The sequence below is a fragment of the Zalophus californianus genome, chromosome 14 (genome assembly GCF_009762305.2).
Source record: "Zalophus californianus isolate mZalCal1 chromosome 14, mZalCal1.pri.v2, whole genome shotgun sequence".
Lineage (NCBI taxonomy): Eukaryota > Metazoa > Chordata > Mammalia > Carnivora > Otariidae > Zalophus > Zalophus californianus.
In genome coordinates this window covers 79,983,591-80,005,342 of record NC_045608.1, presented here as the reverse complement: position 1 = coordinate 80,005,342, position 21,752 = coordinate 79,983,591, and the positions used below count along the sequence as shown (strand labels likewise).

The 21,752-nt window shown below is 46.4% G+C and overlaps 1 protein-coding gene and 1 pseudogene across 1 annotated transcript in view; both read right to left on the bottom strand.

The window, feature by feature from the left end:
- Nucleotides 1-21,752, bottom strand: part of TNFRSF11A (TNF receptor superfamily member 11a) — a 56,783-nt gene that overhangs the window by 28,078 nt on the left and 6,953 nt on the right. The window contains exons 2-4 of the mRNA XM_027577014.2: nucleotides 6,999-7,080; nucleotides 5,516-5,641; nucleotides 1,385-1,528 (exon numbers count right to left, since the gene is read on the bottom strand). Coding sequence (XP_027432815.1) covers nucleotides 1,385-1,528; nucleotides 5,516-5,633 — 262 coding nt within the window. The 5' untranslated portion in view covers nucleotides 5,634-5,641; nucleotides 6,999-7,080. The remainder of the gene's footprint in view (nucleotides 1-1,384; nucleotides 1,529-5,515; nucleotides 5,642-6,998; nucleotides 7,081-21,752) is intronic.
- On the bottom strand, nucleotides 16,171-16,501 carry LOC113913071 (annotated as a pseudogene).

The window sequence follows — 21,752 nt, the reverse complement described above, 5'->3', positions numbered from 1 at the left end:
AAGCCCCGCATCGGGCTCCCTGCTCAGCAGGAAGCCTGCTTCTCCCTCTACCAGTCCCTCTGCTTGTGTTCCCTCTCTCGCTGTGTCTCTCTCTGTCAAACAAATAAATAAAATCTTTAAAAGCAGCTTTTGATGTCAGACCACTATGTGTCCTGGACATATAACTCAGAGAGTGTTAAAAGAACTCACTGATACTCCTCTACCAGAAGGCTTCCTTAGCCATTCAGTTATTCATGTGAACAAGTTTCTCAGCACTTAGTGGAAATAGAATTAATGTTGAAATCTGTTACATTTTAGCAATAATATTCAACCATGAATATATGAATCAGAAAAAAAACATTCATTATTAAGTTCATAAAGCTTTTACAATTATAATATAGGGAAATATATTACTTTTTGACAATCCTGTAATAATTGTAATAACAACTTAGTCCACAAGTGTTTTAACTCTTAAAACCTTGAGTCACAGGAAATTTTTTAAAATTACGATCTCAAATGGGTACATAGTTTTGATATGAAAGTGCATGAAAAGGTGATTAGTAAAAGCCCTCCAAGCATAAAAACACATTAGTATAAAATTCTTTGGGGAAGGTGAAATGGATACAAATCAAAGGAGGGGACAAGAATTGTATAAATCTTCCAACAGTGAAGGACGATGAGTGCATTTTGAAAAGGATGATGGGGGCACCTGGGTGGCTCAGTCGTTAAGCGTCTGCCTTTGGCTCAGGTCATGGTCCCAGGGTCCTGGGATTGAGCCCTGCATCGGGCTCCCTGCTCGGCAGGAGGCCTGCTTCTCCCTCTCCCAATCTCCCTGCTTGTGTTCCCTCTCCCACTGTGTCTCTCTCTGTCAAATAAATAAAATCTTAAGAAAAAAATAAAAAGGATGATGGTGTTATCAAATTGCTACGGTGTTTAGATTCATTGAATTCCATTTTTAAAAGTGTTACTGCTGTTAAAATTCCTTGGAAACTAATTCCTTAGCAACTCTTCAAGTTAGCAATAAAAAAAACGTTCGCCGCCAACTTAAAAATATTCCAGGGGCTCATGGTTCTTCAAAATTCTTCCGGGGGCGGGGGGGGGGGGATGTGCGCCAGTTTAAAAAAAGTCTGAGGCCCCCTGAGTTACCCCTGCCCCTGCCCGCCTAAAGGGGGATCCCAAGGTTTCTCGGAGGGAAGAGCCTTCCCGGGAGCACGTGGGCCGCGCGCTCCCACTGCCCTGGAAGAGCGTAACCTGGCCCTTCTCAAGGGGCCCCTTGAGCTACTCCAGCGCCACCTGGTTCCCCGGAGCATTAGTGACGCAGGGACGCCCCTCAAAGCCCGCTCTGGCCCGGGCCGAACTGCACGAGTCGACGACGAGCCGCGGGGTGCACGAACCGAAGCCGTACCCGGGTGCTGGGCGCCGAAGCCCGGGGCACACTCCGCGTTGCGGCGGCAACAGTCACAGTCGGCGCTCCAGTGGTAGCCGGCCGTGCAGGCGCAGCGCCGCGGGGCCGTCCGGTTGCCGGGCTCCACCGCCACCAGGGCCTTGCCTGCGGGAGACAAAGACATGGCTGCTCACCTTCCACCTCGAGCAACTCCCCAGCACGGGAGCAACAAGCAAAAACCCCGACACGCGGGCGCGGCTCGCAAACGCATCCTTCAGGACAGTAGGTTTCGAGAACTCCCCCAGTCCCCTCTTCCTGTGCTGGCACTAAAACATCCCAGTAGGGTTGGTATCCTCTTCAGTAATTAAGAGTCTTGTGGTTTTTTTAAAAGTCAATTTTCATATTAGGAGGAGGATTAAGAACTGGGGAGTTTATGATCCTTGACTATTTTGGCTAACGCCAAAGAGACTTCACAGCTTCTTGGTTTTTAGTAAATTCAAATGTGAGAAATATTCTGAACACGAATGCTAGATTGAACCTAAGAGAATAGGGTTCTGAAGACTGGGGATTCATCTTGGGATCCTGCAGGACCACAGGAGTATTCAGAGTTGTGGAAACAGGGGTCACAGGTAATTAGAAAAGGGACCGCACTACAGAGGCTGAGCCTGATGACACGCTTGAAGTGAATCTCCCTAAATACTTAGGGCCACCCATGTGTTACTTGTCTCTTTTCTCACAACACATAGCAAAGTGCTCTCATTGTCCCAAATCTCCTGCCCTTTCCAGTTTCGGTGGAATAGAGGTCATGCTGACACACACGGTCCATCTTCATTATTTGTTGACTCCTATTTGCAATTTCACCTACTCACTAACATTTCGGTGTAACCCCCAAATCAGTACTCCTGGCACTTCTGCAGAACTTCTTGGACACATGCAGAACAGTGGAAATTTTGAGCCATGGACTGGACATTCATGCTCTCAGTTGAGGTCAAACAAGGTCACCCTCCGCCTTCTTGTTACAGCTCTTAGACTGGAAGTGAGCTTCCTTTTTGTGGTCGACTTAATGTCCCATTTGGGGCATTTCTGCGCTTTTTGTTAGCGATTCCACTGCTTACAACGGCCCACAATCATAGTGTTGAAGTGCTATCTGCTGTTTCCAGGCCCAAGAAGGCTGTGATGTGTCTCATGAGCAAATACATATTAGATAAACTTTGTTCAGGTGTGAGTTACAGAGCTGTTCGTTCTAAGTTCAATGTTAATGAATCAAAATATTTACTAAGGTGTCTAAACAGAAACACACATAAAACAAGGTTATGTGTGGATCAGTTAACAAAAATGTTGTGACTAGAGACTCATAGGAACCTAATCCTGTATTTCTGCTAGGAGCAATGGTTTAGCATTTGCTAGTTCAGAACACTGACATTATTCTCTGAATAATAAGAATCAATCTGCGCGTGCGCACACACACACACGATGAAACACAGTAATACTATTTGGAACAGAACTTCTACCCCTATAGGACCCCCATCTCACTTGGATTGTCCCAATAACCCATGGACTTACACTCTTGAGTCCTTATAGGAGTTTGTTATGGACTGATGTTTGTGTCCTCTTAGAATTCATGTTGAAATCCTAACCCCCAATGTGAGATGGTACGAGAAGGTGCAGCCTTTGGGAAGTGATCAGGCCATGAGGTTGAGATTCGTGCCTTTATAAAAGAAACAGAGGAGAGCCTGCTTCCTCCCTCTCCGTTCTTCACGATGTGGAGGCACAGCAAGAAAATAGTGTCTTGAAATCCTAAAGAGGGCCCTCACCATGAACCCAACCATGCTGGCACCCTGTCTCCCACTTCCAGCCTCCAGAACCGTGAGAAATAAATGTTTGTTGTTTAAGCCACTCGGTCTGTGCTATTCTGTTATAGGAGCCTGAATGGACTAGGGCAGAGGTCCAGGGGAAAAATAAACAGGCAGACCAGAACCCTGTCTCCTTCCGCTGTCTCAAGTTACCGCCAGCAGGGAGGGTATGCTTCCTATTTCCATTCTTTTCAGACCAGAGCATGGCGAACCTGGAGAAATCTTCCTGTGTCCCTCCCGTGTCCACTCTCTGAGGCCTAGGTCATTTGTGCAGCACTGAGGCCAATCTGCATAAACATGTGCATCATGCACACAACAGACATGGACAAGGGTCACTCCCGTGGAAAAGTCTAGTTCCACCACCCCACTCAATTATGAGTGAATGAAGCCTGTGTGGTGACGAACAATTTTGACATATTTTTAAATATCTTAATGTACCAGGTTTGGGGCTTTAATCAACTTTGGCAGTAGACAGAATGAATCTTTTCTTTTTAATAAAGATTTTGTTTATTTATTTGACAGAGAGAGACACAGCGAGAGAGGGAACACAAGCAGGGGGAGTGGGAGAGGGAGAAGCAGGCTTCCCGCGGAGCAGGGAGCCCAATGCGGGACTCGATCCCAGGACCCTGGGACCACGACCTGAGCCGAAGGCAGACGCTTAACAACTGAGCCACCCAGGCGCCCGACAGAATGAACCTTTATTTCCAAGGGGCAGCAGTGAGTCAAAGTCATTACTAAGCAGTGGGAAAGAAAAAAGACTTGATCAGATGTTTCTGCTCAGTGGAGTTTCCATGTTACCTTCTGCCGCTATAATCTGCCAGCTATCTCTTGCCCACTAGAAAATTATGATGTTTAAAAAAAAATACTTAACTCCTAGTTCTGTCCACTGCAGAGAACCTATGAACAAGGATCAGTCCGGTAGCAACGAACCTCCCTAGCACCCAGACTGAGGTTGCTAAATAAGATGTTCCACTGGAAGCAATCAGGAATTCTTAAAAGAAATGGCTGATTCGAGGTTTGAGGCAGGGAATGTCCAAGATGAACCTGGAAGCAAGGAGAGCTCTTAAGATCACCTGGGGTCATATTAAAGACTGTGGCGGGGGGGGGGGGTAACCTGGAAGAGGTGAGACAATCTGAGGACCCATATACCTAGGAACTGTAATAGATTAAAACACCTCAAATATGTCTGAGTGGCTGAGTTTATCATATTCATATAAATCCTTTGGAGAAAGCATGGAAATCAAGTCATGATTTTGAAAAGTGGTAAATAAAGCTACAAGCATTCATTCTGCCTCTCCCGTATATACTGTACTTCAGGGTAAGGGATAGTTGCCGAGGGAAGCTTCTCTTCATAAAGCATTCCAGCCATTCATGAAGAAGGAATGATAGAAGGTCACCTTTCTACAGCTCCTCATGAAAGTGGATCTAGGCCATGATGGTCAACAGCAGTTCATATCACAAGAAGAGAGATAAACAGCTTCTATACGACCCCTGACATAACAACATTATGCCACCTCTGGTTTTGCAAAAACAAAAAACAACAAACCAGCTTCTGATCAGCCTTCTAGATCCAACAACCACTTATAGGAAATATAGGAGACAGAAAAATATGTTAAATGACACCAAGGGAATGCAACCAGCAGAAATCAGACTGTGACCCACAGGATTCCTGTAATCCACAGGATTAACAACATGGTTTCTCCAACAGAGATTAAATGGAAAAAGAAAAAAAAAGAGAGAGGGAAAGGAACCTCTAGCTTAAGGTACATATTTTGATTCTGATTCCTACAATTAAACTATAATTTGGGAAAAATTTTTTGAGTCCAAAAAAAAAAAAAACTGTAGCAGTCTAAGATCAAACTGTAGAGTTAGTAAGACACTTATGGTTCAGGAGAAAGACTTGAGAGTAAGATCTGCTTTGAATCCTGCTTCACATTTGTTAACCTTGGAAAAGTCACCCAACCTCTCCTGGTCTCCGTTTCTTCCTCTTCTAAAATGGGATAACTGTGGCTAACTGGCAGGGTTTCTGCGGAAATTAAATAACACAACATACACAGAAACATTGTGGCAAGATTTTGTCAACTGTAACACGTGTGTTCTATGATTAAACTGAGACACAATTGTATCCCAGGACGGAAGTTCTAAATGAAGAATGTTAACACAGTCCCTCCGGGATCAGAAGCACTTACCTCTGGGGGTCTGATGTCGAAAACGTCTTCCCATGCCCCTCCAGAAGAGATGGCACTACTGTAGCTAAAAATAGCACTTATCTCACTCCCCACCGGCATGACTGACTTACCTGTGTCACAAACTTTATGCAGCAAGCATTTATCTTCTTCATTCCAGGTGTCTAAGTATTCATCTGGGCCACAGGGCAAGCATACACTTTCCGAGGTAGTAGTGCATTTAGAAGACATGTACTTTCCTTCAGTTAGAAGAAAAAAAAATGCAGCAATGAAAAATAACCCCCAAAATAACAACAGAACAACAAAAATACAGCAATCTACTGGGCCATTTAAATGACTGTGACCCCAGGAAGTCCCCTCACACAGTATGATACATGGGACGAGACCAAATATCAGTGATGGGCTCCTCAGGTCTCCCAGCTGGCTAAAATAACCTCTCCTAGGGGCGCCTGGGTGGCTCAGTGGGTTAAGCGTCTGCCTGTGGCTCAAGTCATGATCCCAGGGTCCTGGGATCGAGCCCCATGTTGGGCTCTCTGCTCAGCGGGGAGCCTGCTTCTCCCTCTCCCTCTGCCCCTCCCCCTGCTTGTGCGCTCTTGGTCAAATAAATACATAATTTTTTTTTAATTAAAATAACCTCTCCTAGACTTGCTCCGTCTATGGTCAAGGCCACCTTTTAGTTCATCTCAGTAAAAGATCATCCTTCCCACCCCACACCTCTGCTGACCAAGGGAAAGGATGATGGTTTTCAAACGTGCCTAAAAAACTTGAGGGGCAAGAATTTCATTTTACCCTTTCCCTCCCATCTTCAATATCCCCTCTACTTCAATTTGGAGTGTTAACTTATTTTGTCCTACATCTACTGTGGGCCCTCGGTTAACAGAAGGACCAGAGTACCACACACACGCGCACGCACACACACGCACACGCACACCTGCACGCTCACAAAAATCACTGGTCTTGGTTCTGCACATCTGAGAAATAGTTATAGCTTGAATATCTAAAGGATCTTGATGTAATGTAACCACCGTTTCTAGAACAATGAGTGAGTGAGGAGCCTGCGGACGTTCACTGAGGCTGTAGAAATCCTCAACCACATTCTGGCAGTGCAGATATGGGGAGGAGGTAACCAGTCCACCTTCTGCCTCTCAACAGGTATGTGAGGAGAAGGTATGATAGGGTTTAGGCAATTTGCAGCAGCAAAAACTCCACTATGGTTATTCGCCCCAGAATTTTTTCTGTAAAATACTTTTAAATTGCATTTTATATGTCAAAAGTTTGAATTGCAAAGTGCTAAAATATGGTTTTCGTTTTTTTTTTTTTTAAACCTTGCTTTCTCAAGAAATAGTGTTTTGGAAAACTGTATTCCAGCATACATTAAGTACTAGTTTCTGCAACTGCTTTTAAGTGATTTTTATCTATTGAAAGGTTTTTATCTTCAGGGTGACACACATTACTACCTGCCACTACCATAGAAAGTCTACCCAATTTCTTTTTTTTTTAATCTGGAAGGATTGAAATTATTCCTTGGATTAAAAAAATAAACGAGAGCCCCACCCACTTTTGAGGAACAAGGAAAGGTGGCTCAGAAATACAAACCTGGTTCACATTTATTACAGCATCGTCCGAAATGCTCATAATGCCTCTCACGGGTACACGGAGGGGTGATCTGAAAAGTCACCTGAAGAGAAAATTGACATCAGGTGGAGATTTTGCACAAGTCCCTTCTGGATAAAATAAAAAGTGAATCACTGAATTCCATTTCTGAAAAGCATAAGAAAATACCATAAACAGTCCTGAAACTGCTCTGTGTGATATTACCTACCCCCAAAATGTCACTTTCGTACACTAGCCCATTCCCCACTAAGAATGTATAAAGCCAACTGATACTGACTTAAAAATCCATTAAAGCATTTAAAAATATTCTGGTTATGGGACACGTGGGTGGCTCAGTCAGTTAAGTGTCTGACTCTTGGTTTCGGCTCAGGTCATGATCTCAGGGCAAACTGCTCCACGCTCAGTGGGGAGTCTGCTTGAGGATTCTCTCCCTCTCCCTCTGCCCCTCACCCTGCTCATGCTCTCCCTCTCCTTTCCTCTCTCTCTAAAATAAATAAATAAGTCTTTAAAAAATATTCTCGTTATGCTCATGGTAATATGATGGATTATGGTCACATGGCGGACAAATGCTCATCAACTTGGTCACAAAATTGTAGAACACAAGGAGGACCCTTAATATATGTATTATATACCAGGGATGTCAAATTTGGTCTTACACACTTTCTCTGATTTTTTAAAAGGTGTTTAATACTGCTTACTTTTTTAGAATTTAAACATGCATAGGATTTTTTAAAGTGGGACAGCAAGATGTCATAGGAACGCTGTGGGGTTGGAGCTCAGAGTCCTGGCTGAGGGAGTCCTCACCGCCTGCTGGCTGAGGGGAACCCCCGCCCCCGACAAGCTGCTTAAGCTTTTTGAGCCTCTGTTTCATTTCTGTATGATTCTAGTACAAATATAATTTCCAAATCTTCCCGTCTACATAAAACAAAACAAAACAAAACAAAAAGCCAAGTCCCCTGCAGTCACTCAGAGATTCTTATCACTGTGCCACAGAAAAGCTCTTCTCTGCATCAGCTTTCTCAGATGAGAGAAACAACAACAGTCCTGTTGACAGGCGGTCACGTTGGACACTGAGCACTGCAACTCGCCGACCAGCTGGGCCTGGCTGAACAGACATCAAATGCTGCAGACCAAGGATCAAGTTCCCTGCTGGGTCTCAGGGATCCAGAGTTATAAACCTTGCCTTCAAGGGGCTTACACACACCAGGGGGTTTACTACCCTCCCCGCCCCCCCCCCCGGCCCCCACGCAGGGGCAGATGGGCCCCTACCTCAGCTGGAGAAGGTCAGGGAGTGTGTCCTAAGGGATGTGACAAGTGAGCTCAGTCTGCAGGATAAAGAGAAATCAGCCAGAAGAGGGAAAAGGAACTGGCAGGGGGAAGGTAGGGGAGGGGCAGGGAGGACGACTTAAGACCGTGTGAACAGTTCAAACAGAGGCACTGGGGCCTGCAATGGCACGTGGGATGGGGGGCAACGAAGGCCCATCAGCAGAGTGCTGGGAGACAACACAGAGCTCACAGAGGGCTTCACTGGCACACTGGATTGAAGGTGTAGAAATAATAGAGCTTAGAAGAAGCCATGCATCCTAAAATACCTCAGTTACAGGAGGAAATTTTATTAAGAGAGCACCACATGCCCAAAACCCTAGGCTACCTGAGTGGGGTGTGAAGGACACAGCCAACATGGACCACTCTGACCCCGCTCCGGCCAGGCAAAGGGCTTACAGGGTGGGGGTCGGGGGGGATGGGGCAGGACAGTTACACTGAGGTCAATGACAAGGTCAAATGTGTTCCTGGAGCCAGCTGTGCCAGGAAGGTTGTCTTTGGACCAGGTCGGGCCGACATTCCCCGTGGACACGGGATTCTGTGAATTGGATGCTCTCCATGCCTTCACTGCAGGACGAGGGCTGAAGGACAAGAGCAGTGAGCCCAGTGGAAACTAGCAAGAATGACCCAACAGAAATCACCCCTCCTTCCTCTTCTCTTTCTTTTTGTTTTTACGGGAACCTGCTTCTCCGTAGGCACCCCCTGTCTGCATCTAGCACGGTAACGGACGCACATGGAAGAAAGATGAACAGAAGCAAAATGGTAAAGCTGAATGTGGTCAATGCAAATTTGAACAGATCGGATTCCTCTGAGCCTAATGATAAGCGAACGCTCCTGCCATGTTGATGACAAAGGCAAACAAGAGAAATATGTGGTTGGGCCTCACTTCAGATGATAAAGGTTATCAATTGCTTCTGACCCATATGAAAGTTCCAACAGTCTCTGTAAGATAAGCACAGGCTTTATGTTACACACAGAGAGGTTCTTTTTAGGGGAATTTGGTAAGAGGGCTACCCCATGTAGCTAGCGGCTGGCTGCTTAGCACGATGTCAGGCTTCTGCCTGTGTCCTGGGCTCCAAATCCTGGTTCCTGTTGAGCACCATCTGACGTGAGCAGGTGGACAATTTGTTTACCCATTTAGGAGTGTGGCCATGATCCACTCAACCCATTGTTTAACCCGGGGGTTTTACACCTCCTGGCAAAAAGGGGGAAGTCTACTGATTCCAGAGGTGACCAGATGTCTCAGCAGCTCCTAAACAGAGCTTCACAGACTGTTCCTTAGAACTCATCTCTCTCTCCTAAGCTCCTAAGCTTACTGTGACTCTATACCTGGACATGTCTTCTTTTTTAAAAATGAACATATAATTCACATAAAATTCACCCTTTGAGAGGGTACATGTCAGTGGTTTTCGGTATATTCACAGGGCCGTGCAACCACATTGCTATATAATTCTAGAACATTTTTATCACCCCCAAATCGACATATCTACTTGACAGAGCTATAGGATTACAGATCTTTTAAGAAGCAGCACCAATTTTGCTACTGGAAAATCTGCAATGGTGAGGCCGAAAATTAAGGTATTAATCTAATTTGAGGTGCAACTCAAACAGAATGTTATTTTGTTCTTTAGGCACATTATATACTTTGCAGTATGTCTTCAAACCTTCAAAATGGCAATGCATCTACAACTTAAAAGGCTACATACAAATATACATATATTAAAGGAAATGTGTTTGGGGGTAAATGAAAAGAGTCTGGAAAATTCTCTTTAGAATGCCTGTATATTCAGGAGAAGGCAAGCCATGCCTTTGTCCTTTTTCCTCTTCCAACCTAATTCCCTCTACCAACTTTCTTTCCCTCCACTTGCAGAAATGCAGCTCCAGGCTGAACCCTCGTACTAGAGGACTCTGCAGCTCCCCAGACCTGCGGTGGCTGCCTTGTGCTGGTCTCACTCTGATCCCACGCTCCTCTCCCAGGAACAGGCTCCAGGCTGCTCTCTGAATCACAGTACCTGTGTTTGTAACGATTAGGAAATCCAAATCTCTGATTTGCTGGCCTGTCTTGTTTCTGCTGGTCCCCTGGGGACTTGTCTCAAGGTGCTGCAGGCCAGGCTGGCTCTACCTGCCTGCCTCCCAGCTTCCAAGTCCCCGAGTCCTGCCTGCTAGGGCTTGGTTTCCAGTTAGCATGCGCTAGATCTCCTTTATGCACTGGAGCTCCTGTATGCCAATCTCCTTCTGCCTGGATGCTTTGCCAGGCACATCCTTTGAATGCCATGTGTGGGCGTGAATGAATGGATGCCCCCTAGCCCCTCCCAGTCCCATCCCTCCTTTTGCCTACAGATTTTGGTCCTGATGTCTACCATCTCACCAGGCCCCTGGAGTCCCTGCTGGTCCTCAAGGCTTCCCTTCCAACTGCTCAGAATTGGGGCCTAACTCCACCCTCCAAGACCAAGCTCTCAATGGTTGAGAGTTGGTGGCTGTTATTATGATAGCGATGGTAGTAAGGCAGTAATTTGATAGAAAGCTCTTCCTGCTCCAGTGTTACCGAATAGGGGAATAAGGACTAGGGGAATTTAGCCTAAGGCTGCAGTCAGTGGGGTGATTTCTTAGCCCACCTACAGTCTCCTTTTTTGCTCAAAATGCAAGAGCAAAAGGCCTTTGGTAACTAAATTGAGGTACACAACCTTTTAGTTAACTAGATCTTTTTTTTTTCCCAGTTCTCCTTTAAGATTGACTTGTTTCCTTCTAAAACAATAGAGCTTTTGAACCATCGCTGTTTTCATTAAACAAATAAAGCGGAACCACTTTTTAAATTTCTAGTTATTAGGGGCGCCTGGGTGGCTCAGTTGGTTGAGCGTCAGACTCTTGGTTTCGGCTCGGGTCATGATCTCAGGGTCATGATCTCCGGGTCGTGAGTTCCAGCCCCATGTCCAGCTCCACACTCAGTACTGAGTCTGCTGGAGATTCTCTCTTCCTCTCCCTCTCCCTCCCTCTTCCTTCTCCCTCCCCCTCCACACTCACGCAGCAGCTCCTGCTCTCTCTCTCAAATAAGAAATAAACAAGCAAATGTCTAGTTATTAAATAAAGAACGTGACACAAAATTCAAAAGTAACAACAGGCTTTGGGGGAAGTCTCCCTGCCACCCTTCTCCCAACCACTTCTCCTAGTAGGACCAGTGCGACCATTCCCTTGTGCATCCCTGGGCAGGTGTAGGGGAGAACTGACCCGTGATCCAATGGGGAAACTATTCTACAAAACAACTGCTCTGGAGGCCACCCTGAGGTCAGGTCTGTTTGTAGCACTTTTGTTTGGGGAATACAATGGTTCTTATAAGTCTTAGTGGGGAAAAAAGCCAAAAAACCAGCCATGGGGCCACCTGGGTGGCTCAGCCGTTAAGCGTCTGCCTTCAGCTCAGGTCATGATCCCAGGATCCTGGGATCGAGCCCCACATTGGGCTCCCTGCTCGGTCGGAAGCCTGCTTCTCCCTCTCCCACTCCCCCTGCTTGTGTTCCCTCTCTCGCTGTGTCTATCAAATAAATAAATAAAATCTTAAAAAAAACAAACAGCCATGTATCGACAGGGTCCTTCTACAGTTCTCATAACCTACTAAAATGAGGTCTGGCCCACAGAGTTTATGTCAACTAACCTTTGTTTTCTAATAGACTTCCCCTGAATTAATAAGGAACACTAGAGTCTGTTTATAGCAAATAGGCTTTACATTGCCCACCCACCCGCATAAATTCCTTGGAAAGTGCTAAAAAAGGGAGTTAAAATGGCAAGATGATATACTTAATTCATTTGCCTTTGGTTGCTTGACTTTCTTGTATGTTTTGTGTCATGTGTATGTTTTTTCCAAGGCATACAGGCTGCTGTTTATTTTGACAGATGACAAACTCATCTTGAACAAGCATGTCCACAGTCAGTGCAAGGCTTTGGGAGGCAGGGGCAAGATAATAAATGGTAAATCAAGTTTCTCTTTATAAAGCTACATGGATTTATTTCCCAATGCAAAGCCATGTGGGGTCTAATTCTGAAAAAACCCGAAGCCGAGGAAACATGACCTCTCTGTCAGTGGAGCGACAGAGACCAGCAGGTCTATATTTAGATCCTGTAGGGAAGGTTGACTTAAATATTTATTTTTTGTGCTGTTAAGCAACCCAATTGTAGTGAAAGTCATCATGGACACTAAAATTACTTTCTGGCCCTACTGAAAATTCATGCTGACATCTAACAAAGCAGAAAGAAGCTTGGCTCCTTCTGTCAGATCAAGGGGAAAAAGAACCCAACCCAGAAAAACAAATGAGGGATTTTCCATAGATTTTATTCTATAAAATATCATCCGTGACTATATTTGAGAAATTTGGCTATAATTTAAGTAAAGATGGTATCAAATTTCTGAATGTTGCAGAATTGAAAGATGTGGTTTTTGTTAAGAGAGAAACTATGAAATGTGAAACTAACACCTCACAATAGTCCTGCTGCCCTTAAGAAAAAGCATCTTTAAAGAAAGTCACCACTGAATACAAAAGTACAAGGGACCTGCGTCCCCCAGAACACCAAGAGAACTGGTTTACTAGCATGGTCTCACGCCAGGAAACTGTCTCTGAAGACTCTGTTTCCAGAAACAAACAAACAACAAACAAAACGGTGATAAAGATGATTGAACAGAGCAGAGCAACCTAGCAAAGGGGTTGCTCCTCGAAGGTTTCCTTGAGCGACTTTTTCTCTTAGTCGGCTGCGAAGACAGGCCGGAGAGCTCTGAGTTTCTCCCCTCACAGACGTCTCAATTAGTGTGCAAAACCCTTCACCTCGAGATGTTCTGAGGAACCTTGGGGTCTTGCTCCTTTCTTAGTTCCTCTCCTCCAGAAGTTTCCAGATGCCGTTCTCTATTTTATCTGTTCTCGATCATGGCACAGTCATACGTCTATTGATTAAAAGAAAGCATCCCGCCCTCATGTTTCTTGGTTAAAGTTCATAACTAGAAGTGGAAATGACATAGGCGTCATCTGTAGCTCAGAGGTCCGATAAGACAGGTTTCTACAGAAAAAAAGAAAAATGAAATACTAACTAAAATAAAGTCTGATGTGCCCGCATGTAGGAATTCAGCAGAACAGAGGGAGGGGCCAGGAGAACACGGGAAGAGGGGAGCATGAGACCGGGAGGAAGGGCCCGGCCAGGCATCCCCACTGGTTAGGAGAGTCGGCTCCAGGACAGGATTCTTCCACCCAGTGCTCAGAACTGAGCTTCCCGATTGGCTGGGATAGTAGAATGCTTGACATTGCTTTAATAAAACTGTCTACATTTCTACAATTTGAGGACAAAGGGGAGGGCAATTCTAAGCCTCAGTCTTCTCACCTGTAAAATGGGGCTAATCACCGCAGGCCTCGCACTGCAGTGAGGATCAGATGTGATAATCCATGTAAATGAGGCAGCAATACTCAGAAAAATTAAGGCTCTGCTTCCTCACGTTGAAGCTGAAGACCTCTCTGGTAACTGGTGGCAGAATGAAGTGAGGTAACCTATTTATTCGCTCAGCACAGCAGTAGACCCCAGGCCATGGTCAGTGATGGGGGAGCGGGAATTCTGTGCCCACCCAAGTAGGATTAGTAAGCATCCATTACTTACATCAGGTCATTCCCTGAGGGGGTAAAGGGAAGACTGTCACCAGAAAGGGGGAACAGGGTGGAGAAGAGAGGGTGGGGACCCGCAAGAAAATTCTGAAGGCCTGCAGTCTCACTGAGTGCACCATCCCTGTTTACCTGTAACCTAGCTATGACCAGTAAAGGTGATGGCACAGTATTTCAGCTGGGTGACTGGAAAAAAATGTTGTGGTGGTGTTTTTAAGATTTTATTTATTTATTTGAGAGAGAGAGAGAGAGAGAGAGAGCATGAGCAGGGGGAGAGGCAGATGGACGGGGAGAGTCAGACTCCCCGCTGAGCAGGGAGCCCAATGCGGGACTTGATCCCAGGACTCCAGGATCATGACCTGACCAAAGGTAGACGCTTAACCAACTGAGCCACCCAGGCGCCCTGAAAAAAATGTTGTTAATCAAAGAGGTTTATTTTTTTAAAAGCACATAAAAAAGTGCTTTCTCATAGGACTGAAATCGTGACAAGTGGTCAGACTCATTTCAGTGGTTTTCTGTCTGGGGGTTCAGTCTGTGACACAGGCCACACTTGGGTGAGGGCAGAGACAGTTTACTCAGGGCGTCTGCTGATAAAGCGGCTGCTAGATTATATCTGTCAGTGATTTCTGTTAACTAGGACATAACTGAGTTATGACCAAATGCCCTTCTACACATTCTCATTTTAAATAAACTTGATAGAATTTCAAGCTTAGAGATTTACAGAGTATCAGACTCATTTTCCTTTTGTACAAACCGAAGCTTCACATTCCACACTTCAGAACATTACATAGGCACCTATGGAGACAGTATGTTAGAAAGGCACAAACATGGGCGCCTGGGTGGCTCAGTTGGTTAAGCGACTGCCTTTGGCTCAGGTCATGATCCTGGAGTCCCAGGATCGAGTCCCACATCGGGCTCCCTGCTCGGCAGGGAGTCTGCTTCTCCCTCTGACCTTCCCCCCCCTCATGTACTCTCTCTCTCTCATTCTCTCTCTCAAATAAATAAATAAAATTAAAAAAAAAAAGAAAGGCACAAACAGAAGAAAGGGGCAGCTTTTGGGGAATCCCCCATACACCACAACAGATCACCTAGCATACTCCCCTCACCTGGGAGACATTGAGCTATGGGACACATTAAAAATTGGGAGACACCCTTAAACCAGCCAGGTACGTGGCTCAAGTCATAATGGAAGTGGATACAGAGATACAGAGGGTCTAAACAGAAAACTCCCTGAATGTTTAAAATATAATTCATTTCACAGAAATATAGTTTACACACAACTCTTGAAAAAAAAATCTGCTAAAAGTGAGGCTCAAGTACTCTCTGATTAATTAACATGAAAAGATGTCTAGTTTGTTTGAGAGACTGTGAAGGACATTATGATGGTCACAGATACTCTGCTAATTGACCTGCTATTAAAGGATCTGGAATGGGGCACCTGGGTGACTCAGTTAAGTGTCTGCCTTCGGCTTGGGTCGTGATCCTGGGGTTCTGGGATGGAGCCCCACGTCGGGCTCCCTGTTCGGCGGGGAGTCTGCTTCTCCCTCTCCCTCTGCCTGCCGCTCCCCCTGCTTGTGTCTCTCTCTGTGTCAAATAAATAAATAAAATCTTAAAAAAATAAAAGGATCTGGAACGGGGCACCTGGGTGGCTCAGTCGGTTAAGCGTCTGCCTTCAGGTCAGGTCATGATCTCAGGGTCCTGGGATCGAGCCCCATGTCAGGCTCCCTGCTCAGCGGGGAGTCTGCTTCTCCCTCTCCCTCTGTCCTCCCAACCCCCATCCGCTCTTGCTCTCTCTCTCAAATAAATCAAATCTTTAAAGCATGTGGAACATTCTAAAATGCATTTTATGAATATGTTTCCAGTGACAAAGAGGATGTAAAACTCAGACTCGAAGGGCATTCATCACAGCTGGTCAAGTCCTACTGGTCTCATTGAAAACCATAAATATGAATCAACCCCCTCCCCACATAGAGACCATACTCCATAAAGGGGTTGTGATTAATTTACTTACTGTGCAAATAACAGAGTAAGGCCAGTCATTCCTTTGCCTGTCATTTGCTGTGCTTATGACCAGAAGACACATTCTGCTCTAATCTAGGGTTTAGTAATAGATAGCATCTATCTCTTTATTTATTTATTTTTACAACAGCAATAACAGATCAAGCCTTCTGATTTTTTTTATAACTCAAAAAAGCTTCATTTTTTTATTTAGCTTTCTGACTCTGTGCTTGGGCCCTCAACACTTTCACAACGATTTTCTGCTCCTCGATAAGGAAAACACACTTAGCACACATGGAACCACCATAGGCCCTGCTGACGTGTTTTCTCGTTTTGGACAACCTCATAAGGACTTTAGGTCTCACAGCACGAACTCCTCGAAGTTGGCCTGGGCACGCCACATGCAGATTTTGGTGCTTTCCCAACCTCCTTAGTATAAAGGTAAACGATTCTATTACCATGGGTTCGGGACAGCCTAGTTTTGTTAGAGGCTGTATTACAGGACAGCCTACGATGGTAGGTCAAACGCTGGACCATTCTGAACGCCTATGGACGCAGTCCCCGGAAGAGAGCATCTATCTCTTTAAAAGCTCTGCTATCATCAGACTTTCAAAGCCGTCTTTACTGAGCCCTCACATACTTAGGCAAGGGGTTGGCTGGGTGCAGGACTAAAGAAATTAGCCCATCCCTGGCCTCTCAAAGTGTTTAGCACCGGACACAGGCACAGACAGACAGACAACTGTAATAGAGACCCACATGACAGCACAAGAGCTGGTCCATGTACTGGAAAGATCCAAGTCCTGCTAAGTCCCTGGATTTGGCCCTCCCTGGTCATGGGCAGGGAAGGAGAGAGAGCAGGGCCTGGGCTACATCCTCCCCCAGATCCAGGACTGGGAAGCAATCACAGAGGGAGGTGCACAAAGCCCAGAGGGCAGGGGTGAGGGGCGCAGACAGAGCAGGGAGAAGTGAAGGCTGGTGCTTGGGCAGGCGGAGGGAGACAGAGGAGGGAGCAGTGGGAGGCCCAGGGAGAAAGAGAGTATCCTTGCTCATAGTCCACAGGAGAAGACCGACAATAAAATGCAATCTGGGGGAGTCTGGGTGGTTCAGGCGTTGAGCGTCTGCCTTCGGCTCAGGTCAGATCCCAGGGTCATGGGATCGAGTCCCGCATCGGGCTCCTTGCTCAGCGGGGAGCCTGCTTCTCCCTCTCCCACTCCCCCTGCTTGTGTTCCCTCTCTCGCTGTCTCTCTCTCTCTGTCAAAAAATAAATAAAATCTTTAAAAAATTAAAAAATAAAAATAAATGCAATCTGCTTGTAATGACTATGACAAATGAAATAAAACCGGGTGAGGTGATGTGATGAGCTCAGGAGGGGAACGTGGGGTCAGATGACATTCAGTGGAGACCTGAATAAAGGGAGGGAACAAGCCATGTTCACAGCAAGTGTCAGGAGGAGGAGTATTGCCCGTGGCTATAAGGAACATTTGCAGAAGTCCAAGAGTGTGCAGGGCTTGATCAGGAAGAGCAGGAAGGCCCCTATGACTGTGCAGTGGGGGGTGGTATAGGAAATCACACAACTCATTACATAATCACCCAGATCTTGAGGTAATACACCCCCGCAGCGCCTGGACTGTGTGATATTGACTGTAGGCTCCCATCCGAGGGTGACTGACACCATCAAGGCTTAAATAATTAGCACTTCATGCTATTTTCATTACCAGGCAGGAATTACAACATCTGCCATAAGAGGTGGAAATTAAAAAAAAAAAAAAATTAACTATAATAAGATGCACATAATGTAAAATTTACTATTTTTGTCATTAAAGATTTATTTTTATTTGAGAGAGAGAGAGAGAGAGGGAGACGGTGCACACAAGCGGGAGGGGCAGAGGGAGAGAGAATCTCAAGAAGACTCCCCGCTGAGCTTGGAGCCCCCTGCGGGACTCGGTTCCACAACCCCGAGCTGAAATCAAGAGTCAGATGCTTAACCAACTGCGCCACCTGGGTGCCCCAAGAATTTACTACCTTAACCATTTTGCCATAAGATTTTTTAGGATTAAATATGACGCACAGAAAAAAAAAATGTGACTTAGGTCAGGTGTGATGAAAAAAACACCTCAAAAATGTAGAGTAACTTATGGCCTATTCGATGTCTTGACATACTGGCCATTTTGACTCAGCAAGCATTCAACGCCTGACTTCAACAGCTATCTGGGAAGGTGCCCTGTGGCCCCATCAGCCTCATCCCCGGACCACCTGGGTTCCAGGTGTGCCGTAAGGAAAACCAGGAGCAGGGCACTCACTCAGAAGGGGCTCATCAAAGCTCTATTGATTTTTGCTCAACCCTCTTCCTTACTTTCCTCACAATACAGTCATTATCTCTGTTCCTTGAAAAGAAAACATATGGCCCAAGGGAGAATGAAGAAACAAACTTGCATTTCAAAACTTCAATTTCAAGTGTCTTTGTCTTCCAGACAGATAAAGAGGGAAACAAGTTCGCTACTTGAAAGGAAAGTGCAAGGACCCTTTGTTTCCTAAACACAGTAATTAGGACGGCTTTGACGTGTCTTTATATCATCACCCAAGAGGCCCAGGGAATGCCCCTTTATTCTCCCAGTGCCCAGCTTTTCTTTCCCTTTTCTTTTCTTCCTTTCTCTCTCTGTCTCTTTCTGTCTCTTGCCATTCCTGATTTTTTTTTAACTTGTATTCGTTTGAGATGAGAGCTACTTTTCTCTTCTTTCCTGTAGTTGAAGTCAATGACCCCTGTGCTTTCAAGAGCGTGCTGGTCTGCTGAAGGCCAAGGCTCATGCTAGGCCCTGCCTTCATTCTGGGGATGCACCAAGCTAATAAGACCACTGTCCCCCAACGTGGCCAGAGAAGGAACTAGATGGTCCCTGGCCCTCAGAATGAAGTCCAGTGCTCTCAAATTTGCATAGAATCACCTGGAAATCTGAGGGAAGTGCAGATTCTGATTCAGTAGGTCCAGGGCAGGCCCTGAGATTCTGCATTTCTAACAGGCTCCCCGGGTGCTGCTGTGGCTGGTCTCTGTGTAGCAAGGTCAGAGATTACGTCAAAGACCAAGACCCAGAACTTTCTCACATCCCCAAACACCACACAGTCATCTCCATCTATAGAAGGATGTTGAGAACCACCTCTCCCATTGCTGGATACAGACAGCATTTATCTTGAGTGGGGGTGAAGGAAGAATTGGCCCTTATAAAACACCTACTGTGTGTGAGGCACTATGCTGGAGGCTTTTCCTTTAACTTCCAGCATCCTCACAAAGAGATGGAGTAACCTGCTCAGACGGTCAGTGATGTAGCAAAGGCAGGTAGCAAAGGTTCAGATTCTTGTTAAAGTGACGAATAATTCTGCCCAAAGGGCCACTGTGATCTCCTAACTTCCCTTTATTGAAGACATAATCATTTCCTACTAGTTCTGGATCAAACTCGAACTCCCAAGCATGGGCATGGAAGAGTTCCACCAATTTTGGGCAAAATTAGGGCTACCCTGGGGGAAGGGGGTTCCAAAATCAAGATTAGACATCTCCTCCTGGGCTCAAATTCTCTTTTCTAATCGGGACAGAACACAGGTCTGCCTAACCAGCACACAACGCAGCTGGCCCAGCCTCATGCCTGGCGCTCCGGCCCGGGAATGCGGTGCCTCTAGCCCTTTCGTGAGGTCACTCTACATTCCCTGTCCAGGCAGAGCGGCCAGGTGCTCAGACCCCCTGCACTCCCTGGCCTGTGAGGCTCACTCCGCACAATTAAGATGACGACCAGTCGGCTGCACATTCTGATCCTTTGCTCATTTGTAATTTTACGCATAAAGCGGACCTTAACAGCCTGGTCACAGGGACCCCAATTGGGCCATGGAAAACCTGAACTCATGGGAAGGGGGCAATGTTTTATGATTTCATTAAAAAATTTTTAAACCTTGTAACCATTAGAAATTAATGAGTTAAAATTTAAGACAGAGATTCCAGTTGTGCCTCCCCCCCCCCCCGGAATTTAATTGCCCCTGTATCTGACACTCCCTTGTCAGAGGTCTGGGGTCTGTGTCTAGGTTTCTTGCTACTGTGCATAGTAATACAAACCCCACTGGAGGCTCCCTCCCTCACTCCAGGGGAAAGCGCAAGACCTAATGGTGACCAGGGGCTGTGTATGTTCTGACTCTCTTTCTGTTTGGAACTTTTCTCCACTGCTTAGGGCAGTGACTTTTACGGCACTGAAAAACAGCTGTCATTAATAGGAAGGATTTAGATGCATGCCATGGTAGAGACATCAAAATTGGAGTCAGGTCATTTGGGCCAAGAGAGGAGTCCCCAGATTCACTGTAATTATAGTAATGCTAAGACATATAGAGCCTTTAAAGAGATAGTAGAGCTACATTCAGCCTGTCTCCCCTCCAGCCCACCTCATCCAGCACAGAGCCAGGCAGGTGGCAGGAGGGGGACACACACAGGACGGTGACCTGTCCTGGCAGGAGCAGAGCGATGGTCCAGTGTACTCCTGGTGGGGGGAGCACAGAGGAGTCAGAGATGCCTCTGCATCAGGAAGTGGCCGAGGTGATTCAATATGTCACATTTCTTTTCCTCCTGAGTCAGGGATCAACTGGCCCACGGACGCGGTGCCGGGTGTTCAGGGTGCTGGTTTAAACTTGGCTGGCCTTAAAGTCACAGCATTTTTCTTTTTGCATAACAACAGTTAACCAAAGAAAACTCTCATGAGTGTGTACCCTGGAGCCTGGTTATGGTATTTCCAAAAACACTAAAAAGCTTGCTTCTGTCCCAGCACGCCTGGAGGGTCTTCTCCCCATCCCCACCCGGTCATGCAGTGGACTGCATAAGCACCTTCCCTGAGGGGGGTAAGGCCATGTCACTGGAGGGGACCCTTGGGAGGAGTTCCAGCTGGGCCCCTTACCTCTCCCTCTTGCTAAAAAGTGGAGTGAGGATTAGAGAGAATCCATGTAAAGCACCAAGCACATCCCGGCACACGGTGGGGGGGGGGGGAATTCAACAAACGGCAGGTGTTTTTAATATAACCGATCCTATGATATTAACTTAGAGCTGAGCTCAAAACCTTTTTAGGGAATCCCAGGGTTTCCAGCAGCGGTTCCCAAACTTACTGGTGCATCGGAATCCCCTGGAGAGACTATTAAACTGGATTGCTGGGCCCTGCCTCCCGAGGTTCTGATTCGATAGACACGGGGTAGGACCCGGGAATGTGCATCTCTAACAAGCTCCCAGGTAGGGTGGATGCTGGGTCCAGGGACCACACTCTCCACAGGGTAGAGTCCCAGCTCCTGAGGTTTGTTCACACAGCTCTTCACGACTAACCAGCGCACGCCCCCTCCTCTGCCAAGTCGGCCTGATCTTTCCCTGGTCTCTCTAGCCAGCCCTGGACTCCAGACATCAAGGCTGGACTCAGTTTTCCCCTGTGTGCTCTGCCCCGTGCCCTGCTGCCTGCCCTCAGAAACAGCCCCACCCTCCAGGACCAGGTCAGGAACTACCTGCTCCCGTGCATCTGCCCCACCCCGTGCTTCTGGCCATCTTGCGTGTTCCTCTTTTGTGGGGCTTTAGACCCTCGTCACTGCAAGGAGTGCAGACTGTCCGGTCTTGTCTGCCCTCCTAGATGGGGAGCCTTCCGGGTCATGGGCAGGGTGGCAGACGTCTGGCATTTTCCACGGGGTCTTCTGGCCTGTTGTTTGTGTGTTTGTGGGGTTTTGCCACTAAGTACAAAATCAGGATCCACTGGATTGAAAGGAAAAAAAGCTGACAGAGAGGTTAAAG